General features: G+C 51.3%; 1 protein-coding gene across 3 annotated transcripts in view; it reads left to right on the forward strand.

Annotated features, from left to right (window-relative positions):
- Positions 1 to 5042: 5042 nt before the first annotated feature.
- Positions 5043 to 25338, forward strand: part of Csmd2 (CUB and Sushi multiple domains 2) — a 572883-nt gene continuing 552587 nt past the window's right edge. For all 3 annotated transcript variants that reach the window (XM_036179375.1, XM_036179376.1, XM_036179377.1), the window contains exon 1: positions 5043 to 5325. In XM_036179375.1, the coding sequence (XP_036035268.1) occupies positions 5106 to 5325 (220 nt within the window). In that variant the 5' untranslated portion in view covers positions 5043 to 5105. The remainder of the gene's footprint in view (positions 5326 to 25338) is intronic.

A 25338-nucleotide genomic window follows, 5' to 3' on the forward strand; every position in this document is an offset into this window, starting at 1 on the left:
TGGAAAAATGATCCTCCATTAAGAATCTGTTTTGGAAAGGGAAGGAGGTATTAGTGATGTCCAGTTAGTGGCTAAAGGGTCATCTCACCCAACAGGGGGGCAGAGTGGAGAAGACTTACAAACGGCTGCCTGGGGGAGGTGGCACTTGAGCTGGGTGGTACTTAGGGGAGGAAGTGATGTTGCAGGCAGCGGAAGTGGAGTGCAGAAGGTAAATAATGGCTATTAAGGGGAGCTTTAAGAAGCTATGAGAAGCCTGGGCAGCCAGCCCCTTTTCTATGGATTATGACTTGGCACACACAGGTAAAAAATACTGAAGTGTCTTGTCCCCTGTGTGAGCCCCATTCACAACTAGATATTTTCCCGGAAGAATGTGGTGGCCCCGACACTCAGTAACCCTGGAGGGAACAGCTTGGACTCTGGTCCTGCTCACGATTCCCTCTGTGTTCTGGAGCTCAGTGTGGCTCCTCCTGGGCTGTTCATCCATGATCCTGTCACCCATGGTGCTAGCACCATAGCGCCAGCCTCACCCTTGAGAAATCCTCAGTTCTGTCTAATCATCCTCAGGATTAGCACCCCACTCTCAGGCAGACCCCATCCTTCCTTCCGAGGCCAGCCCTGGCTCCAAAGACCCTCCGAAGGCTCACTCCTCATCCCTCAGCATCCGCAGCCCAGCCTAGCCCTCACATGGCTGGATCAGCCATTTGCTCTCTGCACAGCTCTCCTCTCCCCTTTTCGTCCTCTCTCTCCCAGCTAGCTTCAGAAGGCTCTTTGATTTTCTTCTTTGGGTCAGAATGAAAGTTTCAGGGCACCCAGACTACAGTTCTTAGTTGAATCAGCCTGAGTTCTCCAAAGCATCAGGCTTTGTTTTCTTTCTAAAACAAACTACGATCTTATCTGGATATTAGGCTTATCTTGGCAAGTCACTACACTGCACTGGATTTTTTTTTTTTTTCCCCTTTCTTTCTTCCTGCAATGTGATATTATGAAGAGACCTTGACCCAAGGCTGCCTATTGCTTATCTGGGGGAATGGAAGGGGTGGTTCTGGGCTGACAGCCACACTCTCCCAGGCCTGAGGGATGAGGGCCTGGAATGTCTCGATTCATACTTCTCAGCCTCTCTGACAGTATCAATCGACACAGCCTGCTCCCTGTCTCTTCAGTCCTGCCTTTGCCCGTACCCCTCGGGGCATTGCAGTAGCCTCCTGAGTGGGTCACTTCTCCTCTGTTCCTCCCCTTCCTTTCCATTCTTCGCAGAGAGGTCAGACAGAGTACACGAAGTGCTGTGCCGCTTGGCCCCATGGGCTAGAAAGGGAAATACACCTCTTAAAACCAGTACTGCATCTACCTTCCACAGTAAGTCTTACTACATACAATCCCCTGTGATGCCCACAGCCTAGCAAACACACATCTCTCTTACTCCACCTCCATGCTGGGGCTCAAACTCAGGGCTTCATGCCAGCCAGCCAGCCAGCCACTCTACCACTGAACTATACCTTCAGCCCTAACAGACACCCGCTCAGATCTGTGTTCTGACTGTCATCTGTCTGCCCCTCCTCCACCTATAAAGCCCTTCCCATTTGCTAGGTTGTGCTCTCTCTTCCCAAAAGACATAACTTGATGTCGCCTCCCCTGTTTTTAGCATGTGACTTTATTCGGAGATAGAGTTTTTAAAGAGGCAATTAAGTCAAAATGAGATTGTTGGGGTGGGATCTTAACCCGAAATGATTGATTTCCCCTAGAAGGAGGAACTCTGGATGCAGGTGTGTAGAGAGGGGAGTACCTGGGAAGATGCAAGAAGTCCCTTATATCTACAAGCCAAGGGAAAAGGCCTCAGGAGGGGCCAAGCTCAGGGACGTCTGCAGCCTCCAAAGCTGTGAGGAAATGGTTGTTGCTTAAGCCACACAATCTGCAGTTATTTCGGTCCTAGCAAGAAGATACAGCTCTTTCCTATTGCATAGGATAAAGTCCAAATCCTCACCAGCCCTGAGGAGATCTGCATGATCTGCTTCCCAGCCTGAGTCCTCCATCTCTGCATCTTTGGACCATCTTCCCTGCTCACCTCAATCCAGCCTTACCCTCTGTCACTTGGAGCCTTCCCACGAGGAAGGTCTTGCCTGACCCCTCGGTACAGAACCCCCTTTGCGACTTGCTTAATTTTATATCTGTTTTCATGGTCACATCATAGAGGGCTTCCCAGATGATGCCTGTGAAATTCACCCCATAGTCTTACACCTTTCCTTCCTCAGCACCCTTCGATAGGAACCTTAGGCATGCTTGTTTACTTAATGGCTTCATTGAGTTAAGAAATGTCCACCATCCTGTGTATTTTTTCTTTTTCTTACATGTTGTGTAAATGGATCTTCATCCTCTTCAAGTCCTTATCCTGGCATCATGGTCCAGCCCAGATCCTCCTGGCCTCCTTAAATTAGCCTTCTTGATACACCAAGTCAAAAGCCACCGTAGTGTGCCAATTCGGATCTGTGTAGCATGCTTCTTCTTCATCTGTGGTGATTATAGCTGTCTGGCTGGATCAGTTACCTGTGGGTTTCCACCTCTACTTCCTCCTAAACCCAGACCACACACTGAGCGTCTCCACAGGGCTCACAGCACAGCTTAGCACAGGGCCCCTGAACACAGGAGGCGCTGGGTAAATTTGTGTGGACCCAAATAGATCAGAGTAAGCCCCAGAGGTGGAGGATATGAGTAAGTGGGTCGTTTACAGGGATTAAAACTGTGCCCCTGCCTTCCACAAGCCCCAGGAAGAGTGGAGAGCCAAATAGTCATTTTCCCAGAGAAATTCAGGGTGAACTTCATCTGTTAGTTCCAGTCAGCTGGCTTCTTGGGTAGGAGAAAGTCCACTGGCTTTGAGCCCCACAATTATGGAACAGCTCAGCTGTAGGCTGCAGAGGCCTGGCCATCACTGCGTTCCTCTCCCTGGAAAAGAACCCTGCTCACAAGAGCGAGGGGGAAGGGCCAAGAGTCTATCCTAGGCAAGGTCCAGGAAGCAGGAAAACCTCCCCTAAGGCCACACAGCACCATACCCTCCCTCCCTCCGCAGGGCTGGTGGGAAGGCTCAGCCAGCCTAGGCTAGCTGAGCTCTTTTGGGGGGCTGGGTCTGGACAATGGGAAGCGAAAAACTCCCTCCTCACTGCCCCAGGCACATAAAGCCGGCCTTTCACTGAGGCTTTCTGGCTGCTTCAGTTGGTTCTTGGCACTCATCGAGGCGGTGTCGGTAGGGGCCAGGGAAGCAAGTGTGATGGGGGTGGGGAATGGGGCCCGCGATTCAGAGAATTCTCCGTGCCCACCCCGGGGGCCACCGGGCTGGCTCCCCAGCTGTGAGATGAGCTCATGCGGGGAAACCGGAACCACCAGGGGTGGGGTGGGGGAGGGAGAAAGACTCATACCAAGCGCTCTGAGAAAGCGTGGCTCTGCGGAGCAAGTTTTTGGTGGGAATAAGAAACTAGCATCCACTCCTCCTGCCTGTCACCCTCTTCTCCAGTCCTAGCCACAATCCCGAAGCCTTCCCGCATGCCTTTCCCGGAAAATTCCCAGGCTCGCCCACAGCTGGCTAGCTTGGGTTTCACCAACCCCCTCAAACCCAAGTCGCCAACCCTGAAGTCCCTCCCTTGGCCCTTCCCAGGAAATGTCCCGGCCTCGCCGCCTGCCACCAGTGGTCCTTGTCTCCTGAGCCTCCAGGATGCCAGGGCGCCAGCTTGGCCAAATCACTCGGTTGCCAGACTCCCTAAAGGCAAGATCTGCCTCTCGGGGTGCTTCTGGCAGCGGGGGTGGGGTGTACACAGGCAGGTGCTTCTACGCTGCGCGCGCCAGGCGGGGCCCCCTCCCCCCAGCCTGGTCGCTCGTGGTCCCCTCCGGTCTCCCCCACCTCCCTAAGCGTCTCTTCGCCCTAGGCAGGAGTTTGGCGTTGACAACGCAGGAGCCATCGTGACTGGCAGAGCAGCCTAGGGTAGACCAGACAGACTGCTGCCGAGGCGGGGTGGGGGTGGGGAGGGGACCTACGTTGAGCCCTTGAGGTCTGAAGGCAGCTGCTACCGGCCTGGGGAAGAGAAGGGCTCACTTCCTTGGGAGAAACTCATCTGGTTTGGGGCCCTGGCTGGGAAGATGTGGAGGACAAGCAGGGCCCATTCGTTTACATTTGAGGATAAATTGTACAAGTCTTACCACAACCTCACACCCCGCCCCAACCCAGTACTCAGACCTGCGATTTTGTCTTAGGTAGGTCTGCGCTGGACCTAGGGAAAGGGACCCTTCACCCGGTTTCACTCACTCTGCAGTTCTCAACCCTGCCTCCTCCTATGTCCACGCACCCACCTCCTGGGATGAGCTACTGCGAATTGAGCTCCCGAGTGTCCTCCCCAGCCCGAAGACTGCAAGTTCAAAGCCAGCCCCCAAAATTATCTCTTAAGAGGAACTGCGATCTTCTTTGGCTACCTTTCCCCAGACAGCATTCCCATTTTCAAACGTAGAGGAGGCGTGTGTGTGTGTGTGTGTGTGTGTGTGCCTGTGTGTGTGTGTTTGAGTGTGTCTCTATGCTTGTGTATGTGTGTCTACGGGAGGGGGTGTATTAATGGTGATCTTATAAATGAAAGCTGGAGGACTGAACTTAAAAGAAACTGGTCAATTGTAAAACAAATAGGAATAAACAACCCTTTAGATGTAATTTGTGGTTTATGTGGAGGTGCAGGTGGCGCTGAATCTCCCCCCCCCCCCATTTTTTTCCTTAGCTGCGCCTCCACCCCCAGCATTTGGAGCGGCGGAGAAGCGGCTCTGGAGTGATTAATCCGGGGATAATTCCCCCCCCCCCGCCCCCCGGCGCGAACCCCGCGAAGCGGGATTGGAGCGAGTCATTTCCGAGAGCGCAGCGCGCCTCTCCCCGGCCGGGCGGACACTTGGTTCATTCCAGCCGCAGAAGCTCAGGGCTCCCGCGTACCGGGATTTTTTTTTTTTTCTTTTCTTTTTTTTTTTTTTTCTCCCGGAGCAGGAAGGAAAAAAAAAAAAAAAAAAAAAAAAAAAAGCTTCAGAGCTCTCCTGACCTCCTTTCTCCTCGGCGGCGAGCGGAGCCTCTCCCTCGGGCTGCCGGCCGCGCCATGCCGCGCTCGCGGGCACCGGAGCAGGGATGTTGCGGCTGCCCGGCAGGGAGGGCTCGCGGCGAAACCGGGATTTGGGCGCTTGTGCCGGGCACCTGGAGTCGCTGGGGCCGCCCGCCGCCACCACCGCCACCGCCGCCGCCGCCACCGCCGCCGCCGCCGCCGCCGCCACTACTGCTGCTGCTGGGCTGGGGGCTGCTCAGTGCCTCGGCTGCCGCGGGTGAGTCCAGCCGCGCCGCGCGCCCCACCCGAGCCCACCCAATCTCGACGCGGTCCCAGTCCCTTCCCCCACCCCGGCTTGGCTTCCTCCTCCTGATTACCCACCCTGCTTCTCATCTTCGCCTCTGTCTGCCTAGATCCTCCACTCCATCTTCGACCACGTCCTCACCTCTACCCTCATGGACGTCCCCAAACCCAGCCGCAACTTGGCCAGATCAGGCTGGTGTTTGGGGCCTGGGAGACAGACATCCCCTCCCCGGGTTGCGGGGCACCTGGATTGTGGCTTCAGTTTCTCCAGCCTCCCAGCTCCCCAAGGTGCCAGGCTTTTCCGGTATAAACTTTCCTGGAGCCCTACTCCCCTATTCGCTCCCCCATTATGCCTGGCACGCCCGTCCCGGGGGTTGGAGAGGCTCGGTGCGCCCCCTCCGCGTCTGCAGGGTCTATCTTTCCCTGCCCCCGCCCATTTTCTCCGACCAAAGCCCTTGCCCCCGCCCAAGCAGCCCAGAGACTGCGGTCACCACCCCCCTTCTCACACGCTGTCCGCCCCCTCGGTGCTCCGGCTTGGGGCGGGATGCAGGTAGGCGCGCGCCCAGGTCGGGGGTCCGGTGCAATCTTTCTTGAAGGGCTTATGTGGGGGGCTGGAGGGGGCTGAACCACTGGAGGTGGAGGTTGGGGGTCGTGACAGGTTGGGAGGGAGGAAGGGGAATGTCGCTGCCAGGGCCCGCGTCGACACGTCCCCCTTGCTCGGTTCCCATCCGCGCCAAAGTGCCCTTTCCCGCGCCCTGCTGCAGCCGAACGCCTGGGCTGCGGCAACTGTGGCGCGGGTGGCAGGACCCGGTCTCGTTTAGCCAGTTGGGACAGACTTGAAGGGTGAGGAGAGCCCCGGGACTTTAGAATGGATGTCTGGTGGCAGCTTATAGTTCGTGGCGTGCGGGGGGAGGGTGGGGAAGGCACGTGGACCTTTTAGTGAACCCAGTCATACTAGAGGTTACTGGTTTCAACTGGTCCTCTCCTACTTTTCCCACGGCACCTTCTGAAGCTTAGCAACAACGTAGAAAGTTCCTTGTGCCCGTGAGGGGACCGGTCCAAACAGGGATGCCTGGAGCTGCATTTTTATTTCACTGGATGCTGACACCCGCTGGGGAGGAAAACCCCAAGCACTTGATGCTCGGGCCTGGAGCCGGGACCTTCCACCATAGAGTAGAAGCTCAGCTCTTGCTGCTTGTTTGCTTGGTATTTTAAAACCACAGGTTGACCCTCTCAAGCCCTGGCCTGGGCTATCCCAAACCTTGCCGCTTCTTGGTAAGTGCGCCTCTCCCATGCTTGTCCAGTGAGTAAGTGGCAAAAACTCTCAGGCCCTCCCCGGCCTCCAGTATCTCGTGTATTCAGACCTTGTCATCTATCCCGTAGACACTCATTATTGGGGTTCCTTATCAGGGAGGGTTCCCCAAGACAGTCCTGTCTGTCTGTCTATCCCTTCTTGACCGGACTTTCTCAGTTCACCTAAGGAGTCATAGCCACTGACACCAGAGAGGGGCGCCCGTGGTGCGCGTGCCTCTCAGCTTTGGCCTTTCACACACCCACACCCACCGGAGGCTGCTCACACCAGCGCTTCTAGTCACCAAGACTTCTCTTGGGCTGTGGGCTCCGTTTTTACTTGCTGTAGGACCCACTGGATAGTTAGTTGTCTGAGCTAGGGCCCTCTCTGCCTTGGCTAACTTGAACTCGTTGGGGATTGCCGAATTTGTTTTTCATGCTAGGTCTGTCCCTGCCCCCTTGAGCATGCCATGCCCCTGGAGAGAGAAAAAGGCCGACTCACCCGGGCCTGCACAGTGTTCAGCATTGCTGGAAGGCTGCCTTGTTGAGATCCATTTGTCGTTGTCCCTTGGGTAGGTACATAAGTCGGAGTGTGTGTGTGTCTCAAGGAGGGGCAGTTGCTCTCTGGCAGGCCCAGCTCTGGCTCGCTTCTTTTGGAAGCTTTCCTATGCATTTCCACATACTGTCTGGCCTTGCAGTCAGCAGACATTTGGAAATGGAGTTAGTGACAGATCTGCAGGATGTGATGTGTGAGGCATGTGGGAAGGAAAGGCATTCCTTTTGTGATCTCTTTTCACTGTTGACTTTAAAAGACCCTTTGGGCATTGAGGACCTCCCTTGACCAGGGGGCTGCTGGATAGAATAAATACGAGGCTTTGGTGTGTGTGTGTGTGTGTGTGTGTGTGTGTGTGTGTGTGTGTGTGTGTTTTCCTTGTCCATGCCTGTTTCCTTCCACTTCATCCTTCCTGGCCTGTCTCCCATCACACCTCTACCCCCACCTGTCTTAGACCCCGGCTTCCCCAGAGGCCTCTCCTTAGTTACCTGCCCCTTCTGCTTTCTGCCAGTTCCTCTCCCTCTTTGAAACCTGCTGACCCTTGGCCTGTAAGCAAGTGTGTCTTTCACATAAAACACATCATAAAACACTTGGCCTTCCTGACCTCTTTTAACTGCCTTCCCATCCCCCCTAAGCTCTCCTCAAAGGGGATATTCATTCATGTTCCCTGCTCCCAGTCATGCTGGTGCAGCCTGGCAGTGAAACATTCTAGAAGAGACTGTTGTGATCACCCTCACTGCCAATCCCATTGCACTTCCTCTGCCTACTTGCTGTGGCCTTGGCCACTCTGAACCACTTCTTTTGAAGTCTCTCTCTTTCAGGCTTTTGGGATTTTGTATTTCATTGCCTCCCAGTCTCTATCACTAACACTCAGCTTCCTCCCTGAAGTATGGTGTCCTGGAGCAATTTCTTTGCTCACTCTGTCTTCATTCTGGTGAGCTCATCCCGGCTTAGTCCTCTAACACTATTCAGAAGCTCCCAGACAGATCTGTCCTATCAAACGTCTCCAGATATATGTCTGTTGCCTTCCTGGTTCATAGATAAGCTCAGTCCATTCAGCCTGCACATCCACTTGCCCTCTGGGCACCGTTCCTTGGTGCTTCCCTCCTAAAGGTAATTGCATTCATGTTCCTCCTCCAGGACTTGCCCAGTTGCCCAGCCCAGAGCCTTAGGTGGACCCTCATCTCCTTCCGCACCATGGGCCTCTGAGGCCTGCAATCTGACCCCCTCAGTTCTCCTCACAGCTGCTTTTCTCTGGGTTGAGAAACTTTACATTTTGAAAAGGCCGGGTGGACCTTCATCCTCAAGGAGTAATTACACACAGAACAGATACTGAACTGTGCATGTAAAGAGTTCTGATTTTCTTCTAGCCCCTCACCTTTATGGTTTAAAAAGATAAATTTTAGTCACTGCCTTTTGCATTGCTGGTTACCGAAGGACTGACTTTTAGTCTGCCTCCTGCACCAGATGGACCCAGTGTTCTGCGATGGTACCAAATAAATGTAAGCGTGTTTGTCTGCCTCAACTTCTAAGCCATGAGCTTTCCAAGTGTGGAGACAGTGCTGTGCTTCTCTTGGTAGGCCCAGCACCAAGCTACAGTAAGTCTCTCAGCACAGAGCTGCTGTGTGATAGGCAGATGTTCCACCAGCGAATGTTTTCGTATTCTTTTCCTTGGATGGCTTTCCAGGGATTGATGAAGCAAAACTGAGTTTCAGGGACGAAGGAAGCCAGCTGCTTTGCAGAGGTAGTGCAGTGACAGACACTAAGTTCAGTTCCCAGTTGCTCTACAACTAGATGTCGCAGGTTGATAAACCTGTGTCCTAGATTCTAGAAGAAATGCAACAAGTCTCAACTCCCCAGACCCCCACAGCATTTAACTGTTCGGTCACCAAGATGTGTTTGGGCTTGGAATCTCATTTACAATTGATTTGTGGGCATATGTCCAAAAATAAAAAAATAAAATAAAATAGGCTGACGACAGTATGTCAGGCAATGCTGGCCCTAGCTGGGGTTGGTGACTTGTACAGCTTTGTTGAATCAAAGGGACTGGAAAACTAGTATTCAGGATCTGATACACTGATGGGCTCTGTTGGTTCTGAAGACTCCAGCAGGTGGCATTGGCAGTGGACCTTCCTGTGCCTGGCTCACCCACCTCATTGTCACTGTCACACCAGTGGGAGTCAGGAAATTCAATTGCTCAACAGAACACATGCTCCTGTTGGAGACCACACTGATCTTCAGAGCTCTCGAAGACCCAGGGTCCTCACTTCCAAAGGGACATGTTATTCTGGTGTTATGGATAAGATTCCAAAAGATAAGGGCAGTTGACCTGGGCTGTACCTGCCTTGGGAAGGTACCGCTTAAAGGGGAAGGTGGGTCCGAGCAGCAAAGTGGGGAACCAAGGAGCCAGCCAGGGAGGCTGTGTACCTTTAACATGTGTCCTTCAAGCTAGGGTCCTCAGAACGTTGTCTGGACAGCCAAGGGAGGGACACCTGTAGCCAAGGTTCACTGAGAGCTCACTGGCAACTTCTCAAGCTCTGGCATGTATTAATTAACTCAGTTTGCACAGCAGTGGTCCAGGCATAGTTTGGACCCAAGTCTACCGGATTTGAGATCGCTTACACATTTCTCCAGATGCCATTTAACTCAGGGGACCCAAGAGGTATCAGCCACTTGGAATCCTTCTACCCTGGATCCCAGACTTTTTGTCATCAAAAACGCAATGGTTCCTCCGTCTTCAGTGCAGATGTCTCAGAGATGACAGCAAAGTCACTTCCGGTTTAAGCCTTGGCCACCTGTCTAGGTAGCACTGCCTATGCGCAGGACCTTTGTCTTCCTCTCCACAGCTCCCTGAGCTTCCGTCAGCTGCTTGCCTGGACTGTGAAGTTTCCAAGGTAACAAAGCCCTCATGTGCGCCTTCTCCCACATGGCGTGGCTCCTAAAATGCTGTGGGTTTCCCTATCCAACTGTAATGAAGCATTCTTCAGGGAGAGTCACCACCAGGAGCCATATCAGAGAAATGTGTCTGGCTTGAGCTAGGGGTATAAAGGCAACTCATGTCAAGTCCAATTCACAGAAAGCCGATGTGTCTGTTCCTGAGCTATCAGCGTTGAAGGCCTGGGTGGGGCAGGGGCCACTTGACCCATGACTCTCCTTGTTGGGGAGAGTTTTCCCACTGAAAGCCCCATTTTACTTTCCACCGATCTGTTGCTATATCATTGGAAAATTTGAAACTGAACTGATCTCCAAGGGGATGTCGGCCCTCTCCTAGAAGGAATCATCATCATGAGGGTTTTTTTTTTTTTTTTTTTTTTTTTTTTTTTTTTTTTTTTTTTTTTTTTTTTTGTGTGTGTGTGTGTGTGTGTGTGTGTGTGTTGCTAAAAATAAGATAGGTAAATTATTGAGAGTGCCAACTAACTCTTAGAAGTTTAGTTGAGACTCTCCTTGTGGTCTGGGTCTCACATTGCTGCACCAAGATCCCTTTCCCCCAGCCAGTGTCTCCTTCAGACTTCCTTAAGTGCAACTATAATCCAGAAACTTCAAAATGGGAATCGAGTCCATTTTCTAGGTTTTCAGATAGAAAAACCGAGTAAGTTCCATTATTAAGTAGCTACATCTCTTTATTGATTGAAAGCAAGCAAGTGTGACGGTTGTAACTTTGAAAGGAGAAAGCAGAGACGGGAATTTAGCCCATTGGTGGAGTCTATTATCAGAGGACACACGGGCATTTTGTGTGGCGTGATTGATGGCTTTCTAAGATGAGCCCGTGTGGTAGAGTTGACGCAGGCGCTTGGAGGTTTGTCTCTCCAGTGCTGCCTGTCTCCTTGCCCTTCCCCCACCCCAGCCTGAGTCCCACTGCCGGTCATGCAGAGGGTGGAGGTCAAAGCTCAGAGATTTGCCGGGATCGGGGAGGAGTGGGTGTGTCTGATCCATTATGGCAAAGAAGAGGTGGAAATGGAATGGTTTATTTTCCCCATTAAACTGTCCCCAGCATAAAACAGCCACCTCCACAATAACATCCTGGCTCCCTGTGGTCCTACCCCCAGGTCTCCGTCACGCGTACAATCCTAGAAGGTTGGCTCACAGTGTAGTGACCAGGAGAAAGGCACTGTGCAGCCCAGGAGTCATCAAGCTAGTCAGTCTAGCATCCATCTGGCCTCTCACAGCCTGTGTAGCCTTGAGATAATGAGGATAATTTCCTTTCTTTAACTGGTCTCTATTTTCTTACCTGTCAACTGGAAGCAGCAGTAAGACCCACCCTGTCTGTACCAGGATGGATTAGAAGCTCTTAGAATCCACAAAATAGAAGGAAGCCAGAATTGTTTACATTGGAACCCAGAAGTTTACCAGTGTGAGCTCTGTCCAGTGGTCAGGTGCCCTGCCTCTGCCCACAGCCTGTCTGCCTGTGCCTTGGGTTACTCAGGGCAGTGGGGGAGGATGGACCTCAGCTTCCCATCCCTCACCCACCCTTCCCTGCTATGAAGCCAGAACAACTGCTCCTTGTACCTGGGAGAAAAGAAAGAAGCCACCCCTCCATAGCTCACCAGACCTGTGTGCAGCTCCCATACCCCGGAGCCCTAGCAGCAGTGAACCTGAAGAGGAGGAGACTTTCACAAACACACCCATTCAGAGGATAGGATCTGAACTGAGGTCTCTAACCCCTCCTGATATATTTGATATAGGTCTTAAAATATTATGGTCCTTATGGAATCTGGAGGAGTGTTTCTAAATGACATTGACCTATACATTTGTTTCTCCTGGTTTCCATATTCCAGATTTACTCAACACTGGTTGAAGATACCACTGGTTGCTTTTAATCCCAGCATTTAGGGAGGCAGAGGCAGGAGGATCTCTGTGAGTTTGAGGCCAGCCTGTTCTACAGAGTGAGATCCCGAACAGCCAGGGTTGTTACACAGAGAACCCTGTCTCGAAAAACAAATGAAAGAAAGAAAGAAAGAAAGAAAGAAAGAAAGAAAGAAAGAAAGAAAGAAAGAAAGAAGAGAAGGAAGGAAGAAAAGAAAAAGAAGGTCCCGCTGGGCTTCTTCTGTGTGCCTAGCCTGGGACTTGGGTTTCTGAGACAGTGTTACATTAGGAATTATTTACCTCTTATATTTTCCGCACTCGTTCATCCACTCTTAACTTCTTTGACCTCTGACCACACACAAGGTGCTGAAGAACCTCCTTGCACCTTCCGTATCTCCTACAGGTTTTCTTGGGACTCTATTTGATGATAACTCTGTATTATCATTGGGAGCCTGGGGGCTCCAGCAGTAGGCTACTTTTCTATATTTTTTCCTATGATGTTTTGTAGCAGCGGGATTGCCAGGACCTGGTTCTACTTTGAGTATCCAGAGTTTCTGCTTTCCCATATCCTCTTCAATACTTACATTATTGACTTTTCTGGTTCTGCCCTCGGTCTGAGCTTGAAGTGACTTGTCACTGTTTCCATAACTGTTGCATTGTCTGATTACTAGTCAGTTTGAAAGAGTCTACCTACTATGTGCCTGCCAGCTCTTGGGCTTTTCTTTTTGTGACTTGCTCGTGCATATTTCTTGTATATTTTAAAAGTGTATTTTATAATTAGTTTTGACAAAGTTGGGAACTGAACTCTAGTATTCTAGGCAAGCACTTTCCCACTGAGCTGTATTTCCAGCCCCTGCCCCCTTTGTGTTTGACTTTGAAACAGGATCTGTCTAAAGTTGCCCAGACAGGTCTTGAACCTGTGATCCTCCTGCCTCAGCCTCCCAAGGAGTTGGGATTATAGACCTATACCATGAGACCTAGCCAAATTGCTAAATTGGATATTCTCTCTCTCAAGATTTATTTACTTGTTTTTACTTTATGTGGATGGGTGTTTTGCCTATATGTATGTCTGTGCACATGCATGCCTGGTGCCTGTGGAGGATAGAAGAGGGTGCTGAATCCTCTGGCACTGGAGTCACAGACAGTTGTGAGCTACCAGGTGGGTGCTAGGAATCAAAACTGTGTCCTCTGGAAGAACATCTTAACCACTGAGCCATCTCTCCAACTCCTAAATTAAAATTGGAGGGGTTAATTTGCATTTTGTATATTTTGAAGATATTCTGTCTTGTCTGCTGCCTCTTTCTTTGGAGAGAGGTGTTTCATTCTGACTCAGTCTGATACATCCCTTTTTTGTTTAATTTTTGAAGCAGTGTGTCATATCTTCCAGCCTGGCCTTGAACTTGCTACATAAGATGACTTTGAACTTCTAATATCTCTGCTGTGACCTCCCCAAGTTCTGGGATTACAGGCATATACTACCATGCCTGGTATATAGGCTGGGAATTGGGTACAGGACTTCTTGCATGCTAATGAGCATTATACCAACTGAGTTACATCCTCATCTTCAGCAACGTTTTAAGGATGGCAGGAGCTGAGAAATCTGAGTGTGTTGGTGAGCGTGGGGACAAGGTAGGTTCCCAGTCCTACCTAGCCCATTGTTTTACAGAGTCCAAGATCCTTCTTGTCCATTCTGCATTCCCAGATTCTCCAAGAGTTCCCCCTTCTGGCTCAAGGCATTTGTTTCCTGAAGACCCTAGTTAAAGTACACATGAATTAATCTGTGGGTGCTTCACTTAGAGAATATGGGAAAAGAGAGATCTTTTGCAGGCATTTATTGAAGGCCTGCGCTATACTGGACCCTTAGATGGGCTTCAGTAATCTTGTACATGTTCACAGCATCATTCTTCACTGTAAAACGGGGTAGCGACCTAAATGTATGTGGACAGATAAGGACTAAATAAGTACCAGTGAGGGTAGCACAAATACAGTTTTTTAAATGATGTCCAACTGTGCCTTGTGTTAGCTAATTTTCTCTTTGATATAGTTAAATATCCAACAAAAGCAAATTAAGGCTTAAGGAAAGGTTGAGGTGGTCTGGGGAACACAGTGCTGTTGGGAGAGCCTCGAGGATCACAGAGAAAAGAGAGCTGGGAGAAGCTCAGAGGATCTTTCTTGTTCCTCCCATGTCTCTGCCCTGTGCCCCAGCCTCCTGGGCCTGAAGGAGCTGTCAAAAGCCCATAAAAGCCACTCCACAGATCCTGGATCCTATGTGGCTGTGCTGCCTCTGCATGACTGTTGCAAAATTTTCGTCACTAGAGAAAAAGGACAGAAGAGCACCCACCTGCTAGGGCTGGTTTAGCGAGGCATATCACGGTTCCCACTTGTGGGGAGACTGCATATTCACCTTCATCTGAGCGAGCTGTGGGTACCATTCAGTTTGGTTTCTGCCTTGCTCTTTCCTTCCCTGCCTCTCTTTCCTTTCGGGTACCCCCTCTTTCCTAGCCCTTCACTTCTTTGGACATCAAGACCCTCAGTCTCTGTGGAGGTCATCATCCTCTCTACCCAGCCCTCACCATTCCTTAGAGCCTCTTCCTGAACTTGACACCATTGCCTCCACCCAGGACCTCCTCCATGGCCTCTCCTCAAGTCCCTCTTCAGCTCAAACAGCTCTGGCAGCTAGCAGGGTTTTAAGACCTCTGCTTGCTCCATCTGCTTATGACCCAAGGGCTAGCACGCTAGAACATTAACTGAGAACCAAGTGCAGTGGCCCTGAGCTGGGGACACAGATGCAGATGCCATTTCAAACCAAGTTCACTCCCTGAAGGACAGTTGTAAGGTACCTAGGGCCCCGGGAGCTCTAAGCAAAGCGAGGAAGGGGGTGGGCTACCCAGGGTTGCCTTTGCCTTGCAGATTCTTCAAGCATGAGCAGGTGACTAGTTGGTGCCAAGAATCACGGAGTTGTATGTTTGAGTAGCGGGCTGTTTTGGGGGTTGTGACATTGCACTCCTCCCTCTGCATTGTGACTGCTTCTCCAAAGCTGTTCTTTACAGAACTCTCTGGCTGAGGGATGCACATTTCTCCCTTATACCTTACAACTCTCCAAAGAGATGGGTCTTTTTGTAGTCGGGTAAACTGAGGTTTAAGAAGATTTGGTTACTTGCTCAAGTCTGTACAGGCAGGAGGGGAGAATCTGGACTTGAGAATTTAATTCGAAAGCCCATAGGCTCAGCCAGTCCACAGCTTCCAGTTAAGCCATAAAGACCCAACCTGTCTCTCTCACCTTCTGAATGAGTATTTAGGAGTAAGCCAGAGCCCTGCATTTTTCATGCATTTCCCCTGACCTACGTTCTGTCTGTGTCTGTTCAGGATCTACTTGGGTATCCAGCTCCCCAGGAGCGAAAGTAAAGTTTACTGAAGATTAACTTCTTCCCTTTCACACGGGGTCACATCCCTGTGACTCTGACCCAGAAGGGACCTAGGAAGGTCCTCATCGCCTTTGCCTTTCCATCCACATTAGTTCTCCCTACTTCCTGCCCCTCTCTCTCACCTCTCTTGTCAGCCCCAGCACTCACTGTTCCTGAGGCTCCTGCACCCTGGAGGTGATTACCAGAGTGACAGCTTGTGCTAGTGACAGGTGCAGCCCCCGCCCCCCAGGAGCCTGGGCAAGCTTAGCATTCCTGAACTACTCACCTAAGCCCTGGGGTGTGGGAACTCCTCAGTCACCTAGTCCTGCCCCCAGCTCAGGACACTCTGGAAGCTCGATTCACAGCTTTCCTTGTGCACAAATGCCCACTATTCTAGATCTAATGCTTGTTGAAAAGCAGACAAAAGTACTTACATGTTGTTTTCCTCGGGTCTGCTGGTGGGAGGCAGGATGGGAGGCTGCAGGAGGAAGCTCCAGAGTGGGGCAGCCAAGCCCCGTCTTCAAGTCTCCCCTTCATCCTGGAAGGGGCAGGACCTACTTTGTGGGAGAAAGTCACCAGAGTAGAGGGGCCCTAGCCCAGAACGGGGCATTTAGAACTCTCCCTGAGTAAAAGCAGAGGTTTATCAGGGAAACTGAGGTAAATAGTTAGTTATGCAAATAAAGTGCCAAGACCAGAAATCTACAGACAATAGGAGGCTCAGGGATAGCACTTGTCAGTCTATCTATCTACATCCATCTATCTATCCACCCACCTACTCATCCACTCACCTACCCTTCTACCTACCCATCCATCCATCCATCCATCCATCCATCCATCCATCCATCCATCCATCCACTTGCCTATGCTCCTACTAACCCCTTTATCCATCTATCCATCCATCCATCCTTCCTTCCATCCATCAATCCATCCTTCCTTCCATCCATCAATCCATCCATCCACCCATGTACTCACCCATCCTTTTACTCATCCATCTGTTCATTCATCTACCCATCCATTCGAATGCTCACCTATCTTTCTACTAACCCATCTGTTTATCCATCCACCCACCATCCATCCTTTCTTCCTTCCTTCCTTCCTTCCTTCCTTCCTTCCTTCCTTCCATCCATCCACCCACTCACCCACATACCCATTCATTTGTTAAGTCATTCAGGAAGTGAGGGAGAGACTAGTGAGTCTGGAGGACAGGCACTAGAGAGACAGTAGACTGCCTGGCAACTTGCCCCAAGGCACTAAGGAAGTTTCTTAGAAATTCAGCTCCCTAGGTTCCACTCTGTCTATGGAATTGGAATCTGCATTTTAGCAAAATCCATAGGTAATTGACACCCCCTCAAGAATCTGAGAGCACCAGGTGTTACACTCACTGAGCACAAACTTTTGACTGAAAGTCAGCAGTAGGTGAAGCTTGGCTCTGGTTTATCCTGGGCCTCAGTTGCACTGGTAAAATGGGTCGAGATTATGTCTTCACTGTCATGCTTGTGAATATCCATGCTTGCAAAGCGCCTGGCAGGTGTTCTTGTCCACTGAATAAGAGCTTTGGACCTTTAGTTTACACCATTGTCCCCAGTACCTGGGACATTGTCTGTAGCCTGGTAGATGCTCAGCAAGTACTTAGTGAATGAATGAATAACAGCTCATCAGGTGGTTGTTGACTCCAACTGGACACCCTGGAGGCTGCTTTCCAGAGCAAGTGTGGTTTTTCTTGCTGTTTTCTGTGTGATGGCTATTCTATGGTGAAGGATTGTCCAGAGGCAGGGCGAGCAAGCAGGGGATGCATTAGATATGGAACAAGGAGACATGCTCTTGTTAAGAGTATGTACCAGGAAGAGTTGTCTATTACTGAAGTGTTGAGCTGAAAGCCCCTGTTACAAAGAAATACTAAAGTAGATGTTAGCCTCAGTAGGAATGAACTGATGGCTTAGAAAAGAGAAATGTCAGATATTGGGAGATTTATTAAGGCACTGCCAAGTTAATAAATAATAAAACCGCCTTAATCAAAAGGAGGTTTATTTTGGGGTAACCTACAGCCAGTAAAGGGGTTGGTTACAGGATCTGGGAGAGGTGGAGTGCAGTCCAGCGGTGTTCTCTAGAGAACTCTGCTCAGTCTATCATCCAGCATCCAGGGTCACAAGGGACCAAGAGACCCAGCACATTCAGATGTCAGGTCTTAAGGGCTCCAGTCTTGGCCCCACCCCAGGGGCAGGTCACAGGTAAGCATGGCAGTTACCAGAAGCCTCACCAGGGGCAGTACTTCCAGGTCAAAGCTGGAACAACTACCCACTACAATCAGATTTTGAACAGAGAACGTTAATTTGAGACGCTTCTCCCCTCCCTTTCCTCTTGCTCCAGCCCTCAGCAGTACGTCCCATTCGCCTCTGTTTCTGGTGTGTCTTGCTCCTGGCTCTTGTCGCTTCTGGACATGAGGCTTCAATCACATCTCTGGGGCATTTCCATGCCACCTCTACCTTTTCTGAACATCCTGTCTCTTGCTTCATGGAAAAGTAGACATTCAAAGAGGTGTGTGTGTGTGTGTGTGTGTGTGTGTGTGTGTGTGTGTGTGTGTATGTGTATACTTTGCCACTGAATGTAGGCACTAGGGGGCTGAAGACCCTATGCTCTGTGCTACCCAGGGCCCTCCCTCCCATCCCTCCCTCCCATCCCTCCCATCCCCACCCTTGTGCTCCAGCCCCTCTGTTTTCTTGAGCCCAGCAGCATACTTGATTTCAATCTTAAAAATACACGAACACCCTTCCCTGACTCTGCATCCGCCTCTGGCTCTCACCCTGTCTCTCTCCCTCTTATCCCAGCCTGCCTTCCTGCAAGAGCGTCTGCCAAGTCCTTTCTCACTGCCTGTCATCTGTCTTTCAGCCTCCTCAGCCCAGGGGAAGTGCTCTAGCCTAGGGCACCATGTGACTTCCTATTTACCAACTCCAGGCAGCTCTCTTGACGTCTGGGTGTCTGGGCCATCGCTAGTCTGGCTGCTGCTAGCCTCTTGACCTTCTAGCTGTCTTTCCGCCTGCTTCTTCGCGTTGGTCTGGAGATCCGCATCACCCCTTCCCACTTACACCTTTCTCAGTATTGCCTCCCCCTTGCCTGGCTCTGCTTGTGTTCTCCATTTCTTTGGCTCTTGGGCTTTCACTGCCTCGTGGGAATGCTGGTGATTGTCTCCCTGTTAAGTCTCTAGAGGAGAATGGTGACTGCCCGCTACTCTTCAGACCCACATAGCAACTTATGCCCTGCGTTCAAAAGCCACAAGGGGCATTCTTCCTGTCTGTGGTCCCTGCTGTGCCTGCCCCACGTCCCACCGGTCTACATTCATGTTTGCCCCACCTTAACGAATGGCTTTGATAGCCACGTATCTTCCTGAGCCAGGAACCCAGAAGTGGCCTTTGAGTACCTCTCTTGTCTGCCTCTTTGCTAGTCAAGCCTCTGGGGATTGACCTTCCTGGTAATCCTCCAGCCTGCACCCGTGTCTCTGTTTCTGCCATGGCTTGGAACTCACATTCTTTTTGTCCCGGACTTGTGGGAACCCGCTGTCTTGCTCAAGCCCCTACAGTACTGTTGTCCCTCATGGCTCTCTTGATCGGTGGACTGTGAGTCAGCAGGGCAACACCAGGGCTGGCTTTCCTCTCTGAGTTGGAGGATTTAGGGCAAGATCAGGATCGGGGAGAAGTTGATGTCTCAGAGGAAGCAACAAAGAGTGGAAAGCTGGTGAGATAAAAGTGGGTTAGAGTGGCCGTGGAAGATGTTTGAGATGGCTGGCCACTGGAACCTTCTCCCACCTGCAGTTCCAAATACCAAACGACAGGGAAACTGACATAATGAAGCCAATCCATTTCTGGTAGCTAGGTGAATGGGATACCCTCTAAACCCAGGCCAGTGGGCCTCCTGTTGGAGAACACAGTTCCTCCTGAGGTAGATAGGTTCTTCCCCTCCTTCCATTGGGAACCAAAACTATAACATCTGTTGCACTGGGCTGAGGGTTGAGTCTGCAGCTCAAACCCAGCACGCCCTTCCTAGGTGGCTCTCAACACGAACACAGTGACCTTGCCCCATTTGCCACGTGCAGAAGAGCCCAGAGCATTTGCTAGAGGAGAAAGAGGGCGAACTATCTTCTTAGTTCTCCCTCATGCGGACAGAAGAAAGCGGCTCCCTCTCCTCATGGTGACATTGGCATGGTCACCTAGGCAGGGGTGAGAGGCCTAGCTCTGATATGACCTGGCTGTGTCATGGCAACAGATGCTGAGGTTCCCCCCTCCCTGCTTCACCGGAGGTCCATTGGTCTCCAGGAATTTATTCCCTCTTCCTTCTCATCACTGGGCTCGCATGCAGCTTTTCACAGGGGTGCTGGGGACCCAAACTTGGGTCCTCACATTTTCTGGGGACTTTATTCACTTAGCCATTTCCCCAGGCGCTGGCTGCATTTCCTAAGAGGTCCGTGGATTCTCTTCCCACCCCCATTTCTGTGTTCTCAGGTCTTCTGACTCATACCGGTTCTATCTTTCAATCCCAGCCACCTTGGGACAGTGCTGTGGTGACCTCTGCCAAGAGCCAGGGACGAGGTTCAATAGAGTGCTCAGAGGGTCCTAGTTCCCTGAGGCTGTGTGAGGGCAAAACTGTATCTGGGTGAGGAATGAGGCCTCTCTTGTCCCCCTGGTGTGTTACACCTGACACTAAGTCGTCCCTTTCTTAACTTCGGTGGTTCTGTTCCTTGGCCCCAAGAAACTCACTTTTCTGGGGGGGGGGGCTCATTCCTACTCCTTTTGCTTAAGTGAGGCTACCCCACTCATACTCCCCAGTGTACCTCATTTCAATGCCCTCTTTCAAAGCCACAGGCGGTCTTGCCAAAGGGTGAGAGTCTGTCAAGCAGTCGAGCAGAGGGAGCTGGGGAAATAGCATCCTTTATCTGTCAAACCTGTGGGGTCCCCAGTGGGCCACAGCGCAGTCCCACCAATCAGAATCGACAAAGAGCCGTGTGACCTCACTAATTGGGAGTTGGTCCAGCCTGGAGTAGACACTTGGCACATACTTGGCCTGTGCGTTTTGATCATGGGTAAATGCACTTTTTGTTAGGGCCTTGAAACATTGAAAATAGCTCCCAAACTCTCACTATTGCCTGGAAAGACCCGTAGGGGTCTGGGAACCGTGGGCAGGGACACAGATATTGTCCAAGTCCCCACTACATCCTCCTCCAACGGGCCTCTGTTTCCCTCTTCAGTTTGGAACCAAGAAGAGTGAGAAACGCAATCGGAGTCAAATGGAGAGATTAAAATGCTAGCTTTAATTTAATCTTATTGGAGAACGTAGCCTTTGATATGTGGCCAAATTAGCTTCTTAATACACTATTCTTGAATCAGAAGGATGTAAGTACCCATTGTCCTACAGCAGTGATGAATGACATCAGGCTCTCTCACAGGGCCAGGCTGAAGGACAAGGGTCAAGAGTAGAGGCAGGTTGGACACTAGCTCAGTGAGCCAAACTCTTTCCCCCAGATACTTCTGTTTCAGGCCAGGGAGAAACAGATGCCAGAGACAGGCCAGAAGGAGGCGTATGCTGTTGGTACACTGCCTGTGGGACTTGGAGCAGGAGTCTCCCCCACCCCCACCCAGAGGAGATTTAAATCATCTCGCTCACCTATCTTTGCAGGTGGAGCTGGTCCCTAATGGGTCAGTACCACTGGCAGCTGAGCCAGGCTGGGGCAGGTAAGCCCTAGTTCACCTGCTGGGGAGGAAGGCAGGACCCCCAACCACCCACCCGCCTCTGACTCTGCTGTAGACGCCCCTCTCTTGAAGGTTCCTGGAAGGCCTTATCCAGACTGAGAGGAGGTGGTGACCAAGACATTGATCACCTGGCTCACTAATCTTTGTGACATGTTTGAGTAAGAAAATGAATTCATCACCTTTCCACTCTTTGTTGTCCCTGGGAAGAGTACGTGGGGAAGGAAGGTGCTTCAGCAGGAGAATTGGGAGGGTCTGGGGCAGGCATCGAACACGCGATGCTGCTGGAGTCAGGCTTGATTTGCCTCGGTTGAACAACTCCATGTTGTACTAGGACTGGGACCGTGCCGGTTGCTCTGTAGGTGAGGGGACAGAATGGAGTGGGGAAACGGGTGCAGGGCAGGAGGTGCTGGCCGAGGAGGGCAGAGGATGTCAAAGCAGGAGGCCTCACATGGCAGGACCCTTTTCTTCCTCCCAGCATCCCCTTTCTCTCCCTCTCTTCATGCCTTTTTCTTTGTTAGGTCTCTAGCCACCCATGTACTCATTGAATCAAGTTATACTGTGCGCTCACTGAGGCAGGCACTGTTCTAGGGTATCACTGAGGGCGTTCATGGCATCTGCCACCCCACCCTGTCCTTTAAGCTTCCATTCATTCCAATAGATCACCTCTGGGGTGATCAGATAATTAAACAGATCATTTAAATGCTTTGTGATTAGCATGGGAACAGAGACTAGCTGGGTCTGGGAGGGGATTGTGGGAGCAGAGTGGAAGGAAGGGGAGGGATCCTGGCTGGGGATCAGAAGGGACTCCCTGACGGTGGCCATGTTTACTGAGACCTGGAGTTAGTCTGGACAAGGCTGAGAAAAGCGAAAGATGACGGCTTCTTCCCCCCTGGCCACTGCTGTTGCTAATGACATGAGAAGCAGCAGCTGTTGGGGGAACGTTCACCGGGACCCACGGCCCCGTTCTGACTCTGATGGTGTTGGGTGTGCCGCTGTGTCCAGGCACTATGCTGGGTGGTTAATGCACAAGGCCAGATTCCATGGTTTCCAGACCTTGGTGCGGGAGGTGGTGGAAATAGTTCTATTTTATAGACTTAGAAACTGAGGTCTGGAGGAATGGAATAGCTCCCACCAAAATCCCATAGCAAGAAAGGAAGAGATGGAACTGGGACAGTTGCTTCTACCCAGGTGGAGCCTCTTAATGTGGAGCCTTTCCACAGCTTTTCCCGCTACAGAATTCAGCCAAGGAGCCCTAGGGAGAGTCCAGCACAGGCACAGGTCATACAGCTTCTATCATAATAGCAATACTCTTTCCTTGGTGCACGGAGTTTTCGATGTGAGCCTCTCTACCAACTAATGGAAGTCTCAGAACATCTGCAAGGCCGATGGCATTATTGGCTCCCTTTGGCAGATGGGCAAACTGAGGTTCAGTGAAGTTCAGGCACCATTCAAGGTGGGCCGGTGTTGGGGAGACATATAAAAACAGTGTGACTCCAGATCCTGCTGACCAGAGTTGGTGACAGGCCTGGCGGATGTCGATTCCACTGGGCGGGTGAGGTGCTTGCGGATGAGCTTTGAGCATCCATCTCCAAAGGAGCCAGGTCTGTCTGAAAGGAGGCTGAAGCGGCCAAGGAACCACTTCTGGACCTCAGCTCCATGGACAGGCTGCCTCACTCAACTGTACAGTCCTTTGTCTCTTGGATGTGTGTATCATTTTCTCATGGCCACCAGATGAGAACAATGAGCTATTTGGAGACTGAGGGGGAGACCATAGGGGCAGGATGACCCATCTCTTTCCTGAAGGCCAGAGCAGTCAATGTGTGCATGTGGAGGTGCAGGAGGAGTTCAGAGAAGTTGCTCAGGGACTTTGTGACTCTCCTGCTTGCCCAGAATCCTCTCTGCAGGTTACAGAGATGATGGGGTGTAGTCCCTGCCTTGTTGAACTCATGCTCCTGGCAGGGAGACATGGAAACAGTCCCTGCACAGTGCGGGGCCCTGGGAGCCAGGCAGCACCCTCCACACCTCTTTCTCACCAAATCCTCTTTGCCCATCTATGCCCCAGCCCCCTCATGCCGCCTCCTGGAACCCGAGTCGTTTTCTTTTTTGTGAATCCCCAGAGGAAGACATCTTTGGTGGTTTTCTTCTCTTTACCATTTCTCCTCCAATCCAGCAGCTGGAAAACTTCAAACCGTGCAGGGGAATGCCCCTTCCTCTCCTCAGACCTAACCTCTACTTCAGTATTGCTCTGGCTTGCTCTGCTAGGGCCTTCTTTGCCATTGTTCAAACTCCGCGGGCATATTGTCTAATAATGGGGATCCCCATCCCCTGGGAGCCTCCGTCTCAGCCCATCTCTTTCATTCTCCAGTGGATGTCACTTGCTTTATCTGGAGCAGCACTCTTTCTGTGCTCTCTCTGGGGGCTTTCAGAGTCTGCGAACACCCAGCGGATTACAGGGCCGTTCCTTTCCCACCTCTCCTTCGGCCCCTTCACCCAGTCTTTCACCACCAAGGAGTTTGTCTCGCTCTCTGCGGTGCGCTCCATGCCAGGAAAGATGTCTTTCACATAGTAGGGGCCTTATGAATAGTTATGTGATACTGACGTAAACATTCAAGGAAGCACACTCAAGGGAGGAGACACCTGTGTGGGTGTGGGAGCATTGCCTACTGCTGTTGGAGGGTGTGAAAGGGGGGGATAAAGGGGCGGCAGGTTCTGAGGGAAGAGCTGGGAAAGAGCCTGTAGTAGACTTTTCCCCAGAAAGAGACAGTCTCCATGGTTGGAATGTACCTGAGTGAGCTGGGGCTGGGAGCAGGAAGTGGGTTTGGAAGTGGACAGGTGGACGAGCCGTAGGCTCCTAGGGAAGTGACTCTGGACACAGCTCTTTCCCAAAGCCTGTGAGTGGCTCTTGGTGTTGGCTGATAAATCATCATGAAGGGTATCGGGACAGTGTGAGATGTCAGAAGCATAGGAGCTTTGGAGGGACAGAGCTCATAGCCAGGCCCTGACGTTGAGGAGACTGCCATTTCCTCAGACCTCCATTCCCCTCCCCTAATCCCTCGTCTACAAAGTCTTTGCTGTGAAGCTGGAGAGACAGTGTGCACAAAGCACTTAGCTAGGCCTGGCTTGGTCCTAAGTCATGGTTACCAAGGTGACAGGGCCTTCTGAATTCTGTGGGATCAGCTATACTGAGAGGAGACTTGTTCCTTAAGCTCTGGATGTGGCAGCAGGTGGTCTTGGCCTCCATTTGGGAGGGGCCCTGTGTTTGCTGAGGGAGCCAGCAGTCAGCTACTGCCTTCCCACAGGCCCCTGGCGGACTGTGCTCCCTCCTGCCTATCTCAGGACCTTTGCATGCGCTGATCCCACTCTCTGGAGGATTCTTGCCCTTTTTACTTCATCAACCATGACTGAGGTTTCATATCCTCCCAGACTGCCCAGTCTCGATCAGCCTTACAGGCTTGTGTCCCTTGTCTTCAGAGGGCTTACCTCAGTTGATCATACACCAGAATAGTTTATCTATTACTGTCATCTTCTGTTATGGAAATGCAAACTTCAGGAGGGCAAGCTTCAGCTGGCTTTGCATATCATCCCATCTCTGGGCCACAGAGAGTCCCCAGTAAATAATAGGCCCTCAGCTAATCTAAATACTGACTCAGGCTGGAGTGACAGCTTAGTTGCTAAAGTGCTTGGCTTGCAAGCACAAGGGCCTGAGTTTGAGCCCCTAGAACACACATTTAAAATATCAGGACATGGTGGTATGTGCTTGTAATTCCAGCATTGGGGAGGGAAAGGCAGGTACAGGCAGGTTGTAGAGTTTGCCGGCCAGCCAGCCCAGCCTGTTTGGCAAGCTCCAGTTCTTGAGTTCTTGTCTCAAAAAACAAGGTGGATGGTGATAGAGGAATGACAGCTGAGTTTTTCCTCTGGCCTCCACACACACATGTGTACACATATGTGTATGTATGTACAGACACACACACACACACACACACACACACACACACACACACACACACACGGCTTAAGAGGGACATGACAGACATAGCTGAGTGACTTTACTTTCCACTGTCCCTTTCAGACAAGGAAGGCAAAGGGAGCCACTTCAGCTGAGACGCTCCCAGCTTTTGAAGGGTCCTGGTTCCTCACAAACAACGACCGCAATGGCTACCCTGTGCTTTGTATTCCAGTCCTGCACTCAATGGGAACAT

Source organism: Onychomys torridus, chromosome 2 (genome assembly GCF_903995425.1).
Source record: "Onychomys torridus chromosome 2, mOncTor1.1, whole genome shotgun sequence".
Taxonomy (NCBI): domain Eukaryota; kingdom Metazoa; phylum Chordata; class Mammalia; order Rodentia; family Cricetidae; genus Onychomys; species Onychomys torridus.